Raw genomic sequence first — 17240 nt, forward strand, 5'->3', positions numbered from 1 at the left:
AGAGACCGCTGTCAGAAATGATACAATGAACACCAGAGTTGTGTGATTTATTGTGGATTTATGTAATTAATTAACTATACATTAAACTGTTCAACTGCTTTAATTTTGAACCTAAATACCAGCTTGAAATAGGCTCAGAATCGTATGAAAGTAAACATTTTCCCATATAAGCATCAATAGCAATCAATAAAACTGGCAGAATTCTAGATATGTGTATTCGTCTGAGGGTCACTCATTGAAAATGTTGTTGTATTTGAACTTAAACAACTTCAGGAAAAGGTCAGCAGCAGCTCGTCTCCAGCACTGCTGCCTGCAGCGGCCGCTGAGGTCTGACCGGAGGATCAAGCCTCTGACTCCACAGGCAGCTCTCTGCTGACATCTGCTGGTTCAGTTTACACAAGCACATTTCTGCACAATGATTTAACATTTTATGCCCATGCAGATGTGATTTTATTTACCAAGTGGCACTTTATTGTACTAATTTTTCAAGCAGCTTCAGTAGATTACATAAGAAAACAAGATAAGGATAGCTTTGCTGTAGAATAATCTTATTTGAAGAAATTGAACTAATAAAAATGTTGACATAATGTTCATTCATTCATTCATTTTAATGCAGTTGCATAAAGATTATAATATATGATGCATTGTTTCATAGCAACCATAAAGGATACTGTGGATTCTTTAAAAATCAGCTAAAAACCATCTGTTCAGACAGGTATTTGGGTAGCATGTGGTATTCTATGTCATCATTTGTCTCTTATGTCTGTTCTCCTTGTATATTTCATCTGGTGTCTTTGTTTTTATTTATTTTGATTTGATTGTATGTCATCTTATTTCTTTGACTGCAAAGCACTTTGTGACTGGTGTCTGTGGAAGGTGCCACATAAATAAACTTTGCTTGTTCTGTAAAGAAAGTGACATCTAGTGAGCAAAGTCGGCACAACAGAATCAAGAGTACAGAGCACATAGAAGAAAAGTATCTGTAACAAACACAACAGGCAGTTTGATACATAATACTAGATAGATGAAATATCAAGCCCCCAAATGCATCATGCAAGATTTTATTTTTGCATATTCCTTTAAAATCCCTTTACTTTTGCATGGTTGAACACAGCAGATTTTATTTGATTATTCATGTATTGCCGATGGGTGTACAAAAAACTTTCACCCAGTAATATGATCACAGACTCCTAATCATTCCCCCACCACTCAAAATATCAGAGAGATGGAGTGTGATGTTATAGTTCATGGAAAGAAAATGAAAATAAGATCAGTAATTTGCTTTTAATATTCATTTATTAGCAAGCAGATGATGGTTTATCTCCCTATCTTTCCACTGTGCTGCTGTAGGGATCAAATGGGCACTTTAGAGCGATTTCATTTTGCCCTTCAATTTTTTATTCATATAGCCCAATATCACAAATAACAAGCTTTACTCAGGGGGCTTTACAATTTGTAGCAGCATACAGCATCTTCTATTCTTAGACTCTCTATTTGAATAAGGAAAAACTCCTCAGAAAACCCCTTAAAAGGGGAAAAAATGGAAGACAAACCTACAATAGATGTGTGTTTAGAATAGACCAAGATTAAAGTTACAGTATGGGAAAATAGGATGACAAAATTATTGATAGATTGATACATTAATGAACATATATAACAACGTTGATGGAGTTGCGAGAGACAGATTAAAAAAAGAATGATCAAAAGTATGCAAAAACACTGGATCCTACATTCCCCATAATGCAACATGATAGAGTCGTTCATTTGACCCTCCCTGTAGTCTCCAAGTTCTCAAAGTTGACATTATACTAGTTTCCACATTCTGACTAGTATTACCTACCCATGACTAGTAAACTGTCAAATTGGTGGAGCGCCCTTTTTAAAGTGAACATTTTTCAGCAAGAAATGTAGTCACTGTACCTCAGAGCAACAAGAAGTAGTGCTGACAAACAGCATAACAAGACAGATATTGTTCCAAACTTTTATTAGATTTCATGTTTCTATAATAAACAGATTAAGAGCTGATATGCACGGATGAGAGGTTAAAAATAGGGACATCATTTGAGGGCGAGCCAGAGCGTTGTAGCTGTATATTTATGTGCAGAGAGCAGCGGTGGAGTATGACTTGGTGAGTCTATTTGCTCTTCAGGGTCTGATCGAGTACAGGGGCTCCAGTCCACTTGATGCTCCTCTCTGGATGTTCCCCATTCACCCTGCATCCCATCATCCTGACTTCCCTGATCCAGGACATCTCCCGCAGTTGTATTGCTTGCAGTATTTGTCACAGTAACTTAGTGGTGCAGTGTGACAAACTGTCACTGTCAGAGTATCAACTTCTGCTGTGATTTGCATAGAGTCGGTCGTCATCATAAGGCCCTCACCGACACAATCTCAACATTGAATCAGAAGTTTTGTTTCCTCAATTCATTGATTCAGTGAGACTGTATTCAAACAAATCACACTCCTCGAGTCTAAATATACAACAACTGATTGAAAACACACTCTTCGACAGAATTTAATTATTTGATTTCATGATCCCTGCAAAAGTTTGTCTTCATGTTTCCAAGTAACAGCAACAGGCCAAAAGTTAAAGATCTTATTTCTTGACAACTGTATTCATAAACCTGCTTGAAGGTGGAGTTCCCGCTTTTAAGGCAAACAAGAACATGGTAACCACACATATGACAAATGTACAGTATGTCGTCCATAATATTTCTTGCACCTCATGTACCTCAGTGGTGGAACTTAAGTGGATTTACTCAAGTGCTTAAATACAGTTTAGACATACTTGTACTTTAATTTAGTGTTTCTATTACTTATACTACTATTCTTTTACTCCACTACATTTCATATATTGTATACAGCCAGAGTTGCATTTTTAAAGATGACAGTGGATCCCAACCTTTTGGGTTTATGACCCCTTATGAAAAAGCAGTGTCTAGTTGGGATCTCATGTTTTTTAACTTCACACATAGTTTCATTTATTTTGAGAGGCCCAAAGAAGTCAAATTATCCAATATTTCATTTAAAAAAACAGCAAAGATGAGAGAAAAGTCCAAAAAAGTAAGACAACATTTTCACAATCATTGCACGATAGCCCAGATTTATCTTGTGACCCTTTGGAGGGGACCCAACCCATAGGTTGGGAACCACTGGATTAAACTAACTGTATATTAAGTGGTTAAAACTAGCTCTACAATATATCAGTCACAGGGGGCACACTACTAAACAGGGGGCAAAACTACTACTTTTACCTCTAAACTTTAAAGTACATTTTGTATTTTTACTTTAGTAGGATTTTGAATGAAGGATTTTTAGTATTTTTAGTAGTTGTACTTAAATAAATGATCTGAATACTGAATATTCTTCCACCACTGGTGTACCTGCAATATCTTTCTCAAAGATCCCATGAAATGGGACAGTCGTCACAAATTTTTCAGCAATTCTTCCTTTCTGCCAGTCCCATCAAATCATCAAGAAATACATCACATTGAGTAACTAATGATGTCATGTCACAAGACCTTAAACAGTGTTAGCACCTGACTATTTCCTCACATATGCTGTTTGGTTTCTTCTCGTCTCACTTGGGTGAACAATGTGACAAACCAACACTGATTTGGACTATTACATACACAAAAATATACATCTTTTTAAAGTGCCCAACACACACCCTTTATAATATTGCTTCGAGCCAGTGATTAAAGACTGGAGGCACATTATTATTAACATAACAGTGAGTTTCAGGAAACCACCAGAAAACACACCTCACTATACAGTACGTTCATTTAACACATGTTGCGACTGGGGAGGCACGCTTATATCTGACCTGACACAGTGTTTAAGCACACGTTTGTCCCACGCTCCAGAGGTATTTTTTAAAAAACCTGACATTCAGTGTCTTGAATGTGCAACAGCAGCTGAAATTGTATTTTGCTGTTTGAGTTTGATGCAGATACAATCACCTCCTGATGTGATGCTCAGAGGACTTTTAGGAATCATCCCTGTTTGGTACAGTCAGTGGGTGACACAAAGAGCATCACTAGTCTTATTTCCAGCTTGAGCAGGGTATTTACTTGAACTACAGCCCCCCTACTCAGCCTGCTATCTGAGACCTGATCCCATGATCATTTCAACTATGAATTTATGGGGCATTTACTGTACCCATGGGCAGGGCTTTATCACAGCAGTGCATCTGGTAAAAATTATTTATTGCAAAGAGTAAAACACTGACTGAATGAATGTTTATCAGTATCCAGAAGAAATGAACCATTTCCATGAGGGGGCACATACTAAGCAAAGGGAATATGTTGTGTCTAATCCAGGCAAATAGTATCCAGGGTCACATCACCAAACAGTGCTTAGCCTTAGCCTGGGTTAGCACAATGAAGAGCATGGCATAAAATGGGATTTACATTTAACCTCAGAGCTGATGCTACCAATGTTAGTATATTAGAACATGTTTTTTTAAGTGTGTGTGTGTTTTTTTACCAAAAAGTTTACTGTTTTCAAGCATTGTGTCTAAAATCTGGTCCACGTTGCACATGCTTAAAATGCATTGGTTATTTGTCTTAAAAGCAGCATCATCGGAGGGTCATTCATTTTTCTAGGGGGTGGGGGGTTTGTTTGGGGATTGTCTATCATTTCAGTTCAGAAGCGTGTTGTATTATTACTGTTTGCTGAGTCTTATAAACTGTTTTGCAATATGTAGTTGTCCTCGCTGACGGAGGAGCATAGAAGCACTAACAGGCACCTGTGTTTCATATCAAGCAAAGAGAAGGTACAGGATGAAGAGCTGGGCTGAATCCTATAATATTCTGTCAATACTGTTTGTGTTAGTACTACTTAAATCATCCCTTGTTTTATTACACTTGTCTGAATAAATCAGACAACATGCTTCAGGTGTTTTGTGGAAGGTAGCCCCAAGTTGAACACTGTAAAATCAAAACCAAATTTTGATTTTGATTTAGTGGGCTATTATAAAGAAGGGCTACTGTGCATTTGGTGTTAGTTAAAGAAGGATTCAACCCAGCTGTAACTACATTACATTATTTCCTGTCTCAAGCATATTTATTTTGTTTTGACTCCAAATGAAAAACAGTCAAATATTCATTTTTTATATGTAGTCTGGCTGTAGCCACAGACAATTATGTATATACCATGGCTACAAAGTACTTTAAACAGTGCACAACTGTTCAAAGCACTTTGAAGCCACAATATAGTACTCAAAGTAGTGCATCACTGTGCAAAATGACATACAACTGTTTAACACATTTTGGTGATTAACCCACACACTCGAACAACTTGTACACACAAATTAAAACATGCAATGTGCACATAATTTCGTTTTAATCTTAAGAGTTCAAAAAGAAGCAATCTACCAGAGACACTGCTTACAGATCATAAGAAGTATGCTTTCACTGAGCTTATACTCACTGCATAATCACTGTAAACACACGAGACCATTGTGTCGACACAACGTTTCTGTCCTGAAATGCATTACTGTTCCTTCTTGGGTGCTCTGTGAGGCATTTAGAGTAATAACAAATAGTCAAATTACAAACATAAAACCAAAGAAAACCAAAGAAAAGGACAGTTGAGCATTCAAAAATTGGTTAACTTGCTTGGTAAAGTTCATCCATCAATAGATCCATACTCATTATGTTTGTAGTGTTCAGAGCCTTTAGAAACAGAATCTATCATGAATGAAACCTCTAACAATAAGTAAAGACTTTTTGTTGTTGTGTTGTGTCCTCTCTCTTCCTTTTGCATTGCTACAACAAAGGTTTTTTCCACAGAGGTATAGGACTTATTGGATTTGATAATCATGCTCTGTGTGCAATCAGACCACATTTCATTAAAATTCATTTGGCAACTAAAAGTCCGAACTTCACGCTGGTTTAACTTGTCTAAATGTTAAACTGTTATCAGGGCCTATTCTGCATTCTCCTCAAAACACTGACACAAACAAATCAAAGATAACACCTTCAATGTGTCCTTTCAGGTAATGTACTGAGCAATGTGGGCAGAGGAGGTAGATATGTAAAAAGAGGGGGGAAAAATAAAGCTGAAGTGTCTCTGGTAGGTGCCACCATTTTTTCAATGTATTTTACTAAATTATGTGCACTTGTGGTTTGCACATTCTTTAGTTGTATATCACCTGCACTATTACTCTCCTGTGCATGTGTGGTAGCATTGTGTGCACATGAGCATATACTGTATATTCCGCTTTGATGGCCACAGCCAGGCATAATGTTTAAAATCCCAACTTGAACATAATGAAGTTGCGTGTGTGCAAACATATGCGCATATACAAATATATGCAAAGAAGGTATATAAATATGAGTACTCATATACATGCACTTTCTCATTTCTTTTTTGGTGTTGGTTTTGAATCAGCTTTGGATCCTGAGAGGCCATTTTCTGTGTTGTCGATCCCTGATGAAGTTACAAGGCACTCCTTACTGCAGTGGGGTAGGGAGGGAAAAGAGAAGAAGACAGATTAAGATACACAGCAACACAAAGAAACATCTCGAGCTTGCTTCATTTATTATCTACTTCTACTTGTGTACAATATCTGAGCTATCTGAACATGCTGCCAATCACCAACAATGTACAATGTACTCTGATGAAACAGTATGAAAAGGTTGCATTGCTGATAAATATACAGGTGGTTGGAAAAACTCACTTTTTCTCCTCAATCTTGGAAAGAACAAAGAGAGTGAAGTTCTTGAGCAACATGAAGCCCATCAACAACGCGATGCCTCCACCTACAGCTGAGGCTATGATGATGGTCAGTGTGTTGTCCACCACCCGCACTGCAGACATTAATGGACAGGTTCACAATTTTTCAAGTCAGTCAGGTGCCCAAATGAACATTGACACATGTTTTTCTGTAATTATTCCTCTTGCTCATATAGAAGATCTCTTCATAATACACTTTCAATGTAAGTAATGGAGGACAAAGTCAACAGTCCTCCTTCTGTGCAGAAACTAAAAGTTTATTTGAAGCTAATATGAAGCTCCAAATTAGTCAAATCAAGTCATCAAGTCATCAAGTGTTATGATCCATCCACTGCAGCTACATAGGAAAACATTGCCTGTTGAGACACACAAAAATACTGTGACTGTGGAAGATATCCACTTTATTTGACTAAGTCAGACGACTGAGGCCTCACATTATCTTCACAAAAAACATTAAAATACATTTTTTCCTCAAAACGAGGGCTGTGGATTTTGGCTCCCATCACTTACATTGTAAGAGCATTTTGAAGGGATCTTCTAATGGTCAGTATGAACAGGAGGAACGATTACAGCGAGCAAAACCTGTTTCAATGTTCATTTGGGCTCCTGACTGGACGGATTTGAGAAATGGAACCTATTTTTTAACAAGAGAGGAATAATGATGGGGGAAAATGACATATTTACATATCTATTTCAAAAGAAGCATTAATAAATCACAATGTTATGTAGCAGATGAGCCAGAGCTGCTTTTTGTGCCGCATATTACAACCAAAACATATTGATACCTCCACATGAGATTAGAGCTGAAGTGGACCACATTGGGAACTTTGGTCCTTTTAGTCTTTTAAAGCTATACTGGTGGCACCATTTTAGTGATATTTGCTGATTTTTTATACCCTGTCAGTTACCTACAGTATCTGTAAATCAAATGTTCTGAGAGAAAAACCCAGATGTGGGTGATGAATTATTTTTATTGTGAACTTTTTTTTGCTCATGTCCACAGTTGCCACTAGAAATTATGATGTCATTCCAATTCTGAGGTGATACTAATTTTGGTTTAATGTGTTTTCAAGAAGTGAGTGTGTGTGAGGACCAAACCTGAGTTATTAGAAAATAACTTACTGAATAAATGAACAAAATACACAAATTAAAATGAGTAATAAATGTGTCAAGAATTCATTCCATATTATCTATTTTATCTTTTACTGTCGCCTCAGGATTTATTTTCCTGCTGTAGGACTTCTGTAAGACTTAAAATGTCTTCAGCAGGACTGTCCTTGTATATGTGACCTAGTTTTCTGTTTTTCTTCAACATACTTTCTTGTTTATTTTCACTTCAGTTTGCATATTATGGGAGCATCAAGAAAGCTCCAATGAGTTGTCCCATATTTGTGATTTTTACACTATATTATATGTCAGTGCATGTAGTTAAAGATCCCTTTCAGATGTGTTTTAGGACATATAAAAATCCTTAAAATGACATCTCCTCCTTCTCCCTCATTGAAAAATCCAGATTATGAATATGCAAATATTAGTCATTTCAAAAGAGTAATTGTGGTGGGACATTACTTCACTGTAAAGTCAATTCTTAGTGTTTGTGCACTGGAGGCTTTAAGTTCCCACATCACACTTGTGTAAGTTGTATACTGGACCTTGATTGGCTGCCAGACTTGCTGTGATTTAATGTGACAACAGTCTTCTTGTGTCAAACTCTACACATACATTACTCTGCACAGTGAAGCACAAACATAACATAACAGAGAAAAACATATTTTTAAGTGGAGGAGGACCTTCAACTAGAAATGTCCATAGGGCAGTGTTGTCAGATTGGGCAATAAACAACTAATAGGACTATTATTGCGTAAAACCTCCCTTACTGAACAGCAAATCATGAGGGTTTGCCTGACATCCTCATTAATATGTAGTAATAAGTACAGGAAAGTAAATCAGGCCCCTCCCTCACATAAATCACCACACAGTACCATCAAAGACTTTGGCCACTCACACTCGTCCACCACAATGAGTTCAAAGATAGCACTGTGGTTCTTGTCCTTTTCTTTGGGGTTGCGTCCAAAACACGTGTACTGGCCTCCGTCCTCAAAGGTGATGTTCCACAGCAAGATGGAAACATTGTGTTGAATGTTCTTCCCCACAAACTCCACCCGCTCTCGATATATTTTCACATCTGGCACCGAGTCCTCCGATACGATCACTGAATCACACACCTGATAGGACCGGAAAGCTGTCAATCATACAAAACTACTAAAGCCTGAACATAAAACTTTCTCTAAAGAAGAGGTTCTTACTTTTTGCATGGTGCCGTTGTCATTGAACTGCCAGTTGAAGTAGAGGTTATCGATGCCGATACAGCTGAGGTACGTGCAAGGCAACATGACTGTGCTGCCATTCACTGCCTCCAGGAAAGGAATCTTCCCGACAGACATCTCTAGGGCCTGAGTAGACCACAAACCTGCAGAGGAAGGTGAATAGAAAACGCAACAAGGTAAAACTACACAGGGGTCTGCTTTAGAGCGACAGTTTGACATTTTGAGAAATTTGCTTATTTGCTCTCTTGCTGAGATGTGAGTCTGTGTCAGTCTTCTCATCTAGCTCTCGGCAAGCAAGCAAATAAGGGTATTCCACAAAATGTCAAACTATTCCTTTAAGTTCAGTATCCAGATTGCTAGATGACAAAGCAACATAATTTATCTTAATGTGTGTGTCCTGTTCATGCCCTGGCAAATACATTTCAGTGCCCTGGTACAATAAATCATGTAACCTCAACTTTTAATTCTCATTGTGTTTACAAAAGAATGACTGACTACTGATTAGTTTTCCTCATAAGCCAATATATTCACAACACCCACCATATAGCTGCAAATGAAAATGAAGAGCTTCAGACTGACTGCACTTTATGCACAAACTCCTTGGACTCATTTTGTGGTCACGTCACAAACTGAGTGCGGTCTGCTCGTCCTGCTACATGTAAACAAAGAGAATGAGTAGAAGTTCATGGACAGTGACAGTCAATCTGTCTCATACACACTGAAACACTGGAAATAAAAGACTTCAACTTCTCTTTAATGTGGTGCACAATGCACAGCGAACGGTAACACGTTTCACAGGTTCACATTTTACATACATGTCTATTTCTGGCACTTGGCTTGTCAAACCCTCAGTAACATGACACCACAAAGTCCTTACTAAGACATTACTGTAAATAAGGGAGGATGAAATCTGATCTGCTCCTTGTGGAAAAATGTAACCAGGGAGATCAGGAAGTCGCAGTGATTAAATCTTGCTTCCTCCCATTTTGTTCCACCAAATTTTTTTTTAAAAAAAGGGTGTTTGTCTTTTCCTTGTTCCTCATTAATTCTAGATATACTGCAGCAGGTATTCACTGTCCTACTTAGCTGCTCAGTTTTGTGCCCAGGCGTGTGTCAAGGTCACATTTAATAAAGACATACAGTCTCTACTCTTTCCCTCTTTCTTACCTTGTGCTTAATACCTCCATCTAGTGTGTGAGGCGTAAACTACGCTGACAAGGTGCTGTGCAGGACTAGCACACAGATGCACAGGACACACAGAAAAAACGTTAACACTTCTAACATACTCCACGAATGCTGGAGCCTCTGTTGCATTTTTTCTATACTGTATCTTTTTCTAACATTCCTGTGATTCTGCCCTCTGTTTTATGCACACTGTGTCACGTTTTGTTCATGACGTGGTCAAGGTCAATGGCTGGACAAGCACCACTGCAGCAAATAGGAATAACATTGCTAAGAACAGCACAGTGAAGGAGAGTGTATGTGAGAATGTTATTGATTCATTGTCATCTCACTCTTGTTATCTCACAAACTCACTCCCTCCAATCTTTTCCACAGCTGGTCCAATGCAGCACAGTGAGCTTGCAAAAACAGTAGAATAGAAACAATGACGAGAGAGTAACAGCGTCACCCCTCCTGTCTCTTTACTGATGCACATTATTCTGTGTCACAATCACATACAGCTTTTCACTTTTTTTTTGCTATGCTCCCTTTTCATCATTTCTGAATTCCACTTTGTGTCACTTTGTGACACTGTGTGTTCTTAAAATCTCTGCTCTCCATTGTTATTATCACTCTTAGTTGCTGACAAGACTACAACCGAGAACAAAACAAGCAGAAATACATGATAAAGTATCTCTTCTTCTTTCAGGGACCTTGAACTCTGTTGTGTTTTGTCTCATTCAAGCATTACAAACTTTTCAAAACCATTTTAAATCAGTAGCTGACTGTTCATCGTCCCTGTGTTTGTTTTGCAAGGCAAAATCTTGGGTGTTTCAGATAAAAGTAGAGCAGTGGTGCTCCAGTTTTTAGCCTACATATGTCAACTTTAGAGCAATACATGTTGCATTGATGCACAAGAATATGCTCTCTGTGCCATTTTTTTATATTTAATATATCCAACTGACAAAGAACAAACAGCTTATTTTAATTCATATTAGGTTTAAGGAGGGATAAAATCATTTGACCTCACTAAAGGTCAAAGTTGTGAAACAACACAAGATGTTTCTTAAAGTGGAATAAAATTCAATGCAGAAGTTTGCTTTGCGAGCACTGCCCAATCAGTATTTCAGCAGCTCATATTGGAGACATGATGTCACCAGCTTTAGTCTATAGAAGAATTGTTACGTCTGAGTCTGAATGGCTTTATTTACAGATTTAGACCTGCTTAAGCGCACAGTCACTATCTGTGTCTTTTATATATCAGCTTTAATACTTGTATTTACCCATTTTAGCCTGATTAGTAAATGAGCATGTTTACAAGAACTGATCATTCTGTCCACTGCTTTAAAAAGTGTTTTTTTTAACCACATCAGAGTGCATTGTAGAACAGTAAGAAAATATGACGGTTTATCCAGAATATAATGTGTTTAGGTATCTGATGAACTTTGATGCTTCTCAACTGCTGTAACGTCTTTCTTGCTGCAGTACTTGGCCACCTGCGTCTGCTGCTTGAGTCTGCCATGCAGTTTTTGTTAGGTGGTCAAATGCTTCTTGCTCATTTTAAATAAACAAAATATCTGTGACCAAGAAATAGCTATTCTTGCTCTGTGAATAACACAATGTGTGTAAATACATCTAAATGTGATGTGGACACATTTTTTAAATATCAGGAAGGGTTGAGCAATATTTTAAAGAAGAATTCATTTGATCAACTTAACTAAATATTTACTGCACTATTGCTGCACTGATGGTCCACACCCATGAGTCAGTTTAGAAAATTCCAGGAAATGTATAAGTCATGAAGAAATACATATACTGGCACATGCATTTTACTCATGCAAAATAGATGACTAATCAGTCTAAAGTCTTTCCTGCATTAGCAGTGCCCTGTTTAATAATTGACAGCCTATGACTAACATAATTCAGTTTCCACATCTGATACTGTATATCCACCACACCATAACCTACAACAACAATGTGTAATCTCAGTACATTCTGTTACTGTACAGTCACTGCCAAATCTATCTTCATTCTCTCCAGTCTTGACTCAAGAGTTTCTGAATAAAAGATGGTTTACTGGCTCTTAAGACTTTGCTCTAAGTGACTCTGCTGATCTTTTACTGCAGATACACATCAGGTCCAGTACAATACGGTGTGAATGGCAGGGCCTAGTCTAAAGTGTCTACAGTCTGACAAAGCTTTCCCATCACAGGGCCAGTTCACTCTGCTGACATATCCTTTTGTGGACATTCAATCCCAATCCAAACCATTATGGATCTGTAACTCCACCAGCCACAGTACAGTATTTCAAACTGTACCAGGTTTTTATGAGAAGTTCAGTCATGTCCTTTTTGTGTTTCCAGGCAGAACCAGAAGCACATTTTGCTCATGAGTTGAAACACAACATCATAGGAAAAAAAATACTAATCACAATATTTTCACACAGCCAACCAGTGCAGTCACCACAACAACATCCTTTTGTAAAAACGTAGTGTAACAACACATGCAAAGCTGCTAACACGTGGGTACGTAGGTCAGAAGCAGATGAAGGTCACTGTCAGATCTGAAAAAGCCACAGCGTCATCTTTGCTCTGCATAACAACTCAAACACACACTGATGTTGGGTACAAGCTTTTGGTTGTCAAAGAGAGAGGAGGAAGAACTGCGCACATCAGCTGTAGCATAATGACCACGCAGCAAAATAAAGAGAGGTGACCCAAAGTGAGGGATAGACATTACCAAGCAGCATTGAGAAGATCAGGCCCACAGCGACGTGCGGAGGGCCTGGCCTTGGGGCTTCGACCCCAACCCACTGGACCTCCATGGCAGCCATATCTACGCCAAAACAGTTACTGCTGCAGAATCCAGCCCAGGCTCGGGATAGCTAGTAGAATATCCTTCAGCACAGCTCAGAGTCTTTGGTCTCCAGGACTCAATGTGGATGCTGCTGCCTGGGTGTCTGGTCCCCAAATGAGACACGTCCCAATCTTGCACCTACAGCAGTCCTGGAGGTTGTGAGCCTGCCTGCCAGCCCCCACAGCAGTCCTTTGGAGGAGACTGTAGGTTAGACAGAGGGCAGAGGAGGAGGAGGAGGAGGAGGAGGAGAAAGACAGAGAGAGAAGGGATAGTTTAGGAAAAAGTTAATCAACTGAAATCTTGAAATAGGACATTGAGCTACTATAAAAGCACAGATGGTACAAAAACAAAGTTACATTTTACAGATGTTGTGTGTGTTTGCATGTTTCCTGCATACATGTGTGTATGTACATACAAATACTGCAACACTTTGCCTGAATGTAAAGCTAAAAGAAGAAACATGATTTGATGGTAAGTGCGGTTCTAGTTTTGTCATGCCTACCTGCTTCTGCAGCCGGTGTTCACTCAGAGGCCGGCGGGCTGCCTGCACAGCTGAGTCAGTGTGGACAGGACAGCGGCAAGCACTCACTGCGCACAGTCAGGGTTCACTCAAGGAGAATCCGCTAGCCAGCACTTTCACTGCAGAGACAGCCACATTGCAGCGCCAGCCGGGATGAGAGACAATTAGAGAGGAGGGGAGAGACTGACAGAAATGTAAAAAGACAGACAGACAGGAGGAAAAGCTGCTGCTCTCGTTCCTCTACAGCAGAGCCCCGATGAAGCTGACTCCTCTCCCTGCTTGTCCCTCCTGTTATCTCACAACTTTTCCCCCCATCCTCTTTGTTTGCGTGCCAACTCTCTCTCCCTCATCCCTCTGTCTCCCCTCCCTCACCTGCCCCTGTACCCCTCTTATTATCCTTCTCTCTTCCATCACCCCCCCCCCCCCATTCACCCCTCCTCTCTCTGCTCCCTCCCTCCTCCCCATCTCCTGACTCAGGGCGTGTACTGTATGCAGACTCAGGCACTTTTGTCAGAGTGTTTGTGAAGATCAGAGAAAAGTTCTGCAGTGCAGGTTGGGGAGGAGGTTGTGTAATGCAGCCACAGGGCCGAGCCAGACACACAGTACCGTATCGGAAAGCTCCATTCATAAATAGATTTCTTTCACTAATAATGTCTCTGTGTCATGGCTTGCTGATTGTTTTTTTTACAACTATGCGGAATCAAAACTTACAGAATTACAACTGGGAGGGAAAAACAGCACAGTTTTTATTCTCTATTCTACTACCATTATTTAAAATGTCTCTGATTGTTTACCTTTCATTTTCTTTCCTTTCACTGTGCACTTATCCTTGACAGAGTTAAGTTTTTCTATGACTCCTCTCCTCTCCTCTCCTCTCCTCTCCTCTCCTCTCCTCTCCTTTCCTTTCCTCTCCTCTCCTCTCCTTTCCTCTCCTCTCCTCTCCTCGAAAGGCAGCCTCCTACCGGGATTCATATTCCCCTGGCTCAGTATAATCAACATCCACAGCCACTTTGTTATGTGTGTATGTGTGTGTGCATGTTGTGTGCCTCATTCAATGCCTAGAAGGTCAAACTATCTTGTATATCATGGGGCATTCATTACTCTCTTGTGATCATTGTGATGCAGCTGCAAATGCATTATGATATGAGGCTGTGTGTGCAACCATTTTTCATGAACAGGACAGCTCCTTTCCCATAAAACATAAGTCAACAACAGTAGACCAGTGCGTTGTGTCTGCACTCGTCACTGCAGGACATTACAGAAGAGCTGCTTAGCTCAGACTTTCCAGATTTAATTAGTCAATTTTAGACCTGACTAACGTTGCATTCTTACATGTAATAGGAGCATGTTATCTCTGTATGCTGTCAAACTTAATCCATTACTGTAAGCAGGGGACTGTACAGTGATAATCAGTTTATAATACAGTCAGTAAGAGGTTAAATAAGCTTTCATATAGAGCAAAGAAGAAAAACAGATTTGCGAGCACTACCAAGGTTGCAAGCAGACCATGTGACAGTGTGTGCCATCTGAGCTGAGGTATAGTTACACAGGCAGAGGACAAGAGGACAACTACACATCCATCTTGGACTAACCTGCTGGTTGTTTTGCTCAGCCACAGAACTGGTATCTTTTTTTACAGGACAAAAAAAGGTAAAGTTTGCAACTCTGAAGTTTATGTTGGTAGATTGAACTGGCAGCTGTTGGTATTCGCCATATATGCTTATACTGCTCTTTACAAGTACTTAACACTGTGATCTATTATTAATCAAGCAGGTTATTACATAGACATACTCTGTAGGATGGATTTTTTAGTTGCTCAGTAGGATATGTCGTGTTTTGTGCTGATCTAGTTCAGCTATACACTCTCGCTACTCGCATCTTTGTATTTTTACGGAAACATTTATACTCAAACACTAGTTTCAGTGGATCTGAATGAACATGGCATCATCCTGACACAACTGACTAAGCAAACAAAAGCAAACATAGCACCGATATCCAAATGTGTGTCATTAGATGTTGAGTGAACAAAGTTAAACTCCATGAGATTGAATCCAGTTAGAACCTGCTATGTTAGCCAGAGAATTACAAACGTACACCAGCATCCTGGTTCATGGCTCCATAATGAGCTGATTACTTTGATTTCTTTCTTTCTGAGATGATTTCTTTACAGGTAGGTGAAGTGTGGTGCGAGGTGACAGTAGGCGGAGTGGAGGATGGTTTAGTGGGTGTGGAGCTCTAAGTGAGAGATAATGTGGCCAGGCTGCAGGCTCACTGCTCTCCTCTCCAGGCCCCTCCACTGGAGTATCTATGCAGCAGCGGTGGGAACTCTTCCAGAACTGCAATAAGGAAAAAAAAAAAAAAAACACAACAGCATTTTGCTGCAGAAAGACGGGCTGCTGCTGCAGACCTGTGCAGGACCACTGTAACCACACACACAGCATGTCTATGAACAGTCATACTCACTCAAACATAATCATGGTGGTATGTACAGATATTCATTAGTATGTGTCCGATATTATTATTCATAAATGCCATGAAGGTGCACCCTCAGCTTTTAAAAGGGTGTCATCTGCTCTTACTGCAGCAAAATGTCGGCTGCTCCAAAGCAAAGATGCAAGGACAAACCAGTCTTACAGCTGTTACTGTACATCAGTGACTTAGAGTAACACAAGTGTGTTCACACACAATAAAACCAGAAATCAAGTGGTGGAAGAATTATTAAAACATAAAATACACTCCTAAAAGTTCTGCATTCAAAACCTTACTTAAGTACATAAGTATGATCAGCAAAATGTATTTGAAGAAAAATGGTTCCTCTGACTGATTACATATTATATATAACAACTACTATACCGTTGCATCAGTGCATAAGTAGCATAGACCTACTTAATTAGACCTAGGAAACTGTAGGTCGAGGTGGAGCTAGTTGCACAGTGACTGGTTTATATATAGTAAGGTCTTTTAATCCAGTGGTTACCAATGCAGGGGTCGGGGCCCCTTCAAAGGGTCACAAGCTTAATCTGGGCGGTTGTAAGATAATTAATGACGCAGGAAAGACGCAAAAACTAATTTCTGCTAAACAATTTTTACTCATGTTTTGGACTCTTTACTCTAATCGTTGCTTTTTTTTGTGAAAAACTATAAGTTGACCTCTTTGAGCTTCAAACTCTTATTGAAATGAAGCCATCTGAGATGTTTAGAGGGGAAATCTCTCTTAAGTGGAACCGCTAACAACTATAGATAACTAACAACTCATAGACATTAGAGACATTGGGCCCCCATATGATAAAGGAGCTCAATTATACACTGCTTTTTGTAAGGGGTCACAAGCCAAAAAGGTTGAGAAACACTGGTGTAATCTTTAACCATTAATTGCATTTTATGAACTCAAAACCTGGCTAACCTCAAAATTGTACTTCGGTACAGTGCTTGACCAAATGTTCTCAGTTACTTTTCCACCTCTGCAGTAATTACAGAATAATTGTTTTTTAAATTTTTATTTTTTTTATGCGTCTAATTTGCCCCAGGGCATTTCACTGCTCACGCATGCACAAAGTCAGGTAAACCCAGACTCATTTTTGTGGTTCATTTTTATGAACAAGTGTGGACCATTGCTGAACAAGTTTATAATCGTC

General features: G+C 39.3%; 1 protein-coding gene across 1 annotated transcript; it reads right to left on the bottom strand.

Moving 5' to 3' along the window:
* Nucleotides 1–1967: 1967 nt before the first annotated feature.
* Nucleotides 1968–13898, bottom strand: scn4bb (sodium channel, voltage-gated, type IV, beta b). Its single transcript, XM_042432052.1, has 6 exons — nucleotides 13588–13898; nucleotides 12969–13286; nucleotides 9048–9211; nucleotides 8747–8966; nucleotides 6686–6815; nucleotides 1968–6461 (listed from the first exon to the last, which is right to left on the bottom strand). Exons 2-6 carry the CDS (start codon nucleotides 13060–13062, stop codon nucleotides 6365–6367), a joined length of 705 nt encoding a protein of 234 aa, XP_042287986.1. The 5' UTR covers nucleotides 13063–13286; nucleotides 13588–13898; the 3' UTR covers nucleotides 1968–6364.
* Between the last annotated feature and the right edge of the window lie 3342 nt (nucleotides 13899–17240).

This window comes from Thunnus maccoyii, chromosome 13 (assembly GCF_910596095.1).
Source record: "Thunnus maccoyii chromosome 13, fThuMac1.1, whole genome shotgun sequence".
In the NCBI taxonomy this organism is placed as follows: Eukaryota; Metazoa; Chordata; class Actinopteri; order Scombriformes; family Scombridae; genus Thunnus; species Thunnus maccoyii.

Bases quoted from the DNA above. Each gene is read 5' to 3' on its own strand.
- scn4bb (XM_042432052.1), bottom strand. From the start codon at position 13,062: ATGGCTGCCATGGAGGTCCAGTGGGTTGGGGTCGAAGCCCCAAGGCCA. The intron at 9,212-12,968 runs GTAATGTCTATC...CTTCCTCTGCAG, and splicing joins GATCTTCTCAATGCTGCTTG to GTTTGTGGTCTACTCAGGCC. The intron at 6,816-8,746 runs GTGAGTGGCCAA...TAATGTCTGCAG, and splicing joins ACTCATTGTGGTGGACGAGT to TGCGGGTGGTGGACAACACA.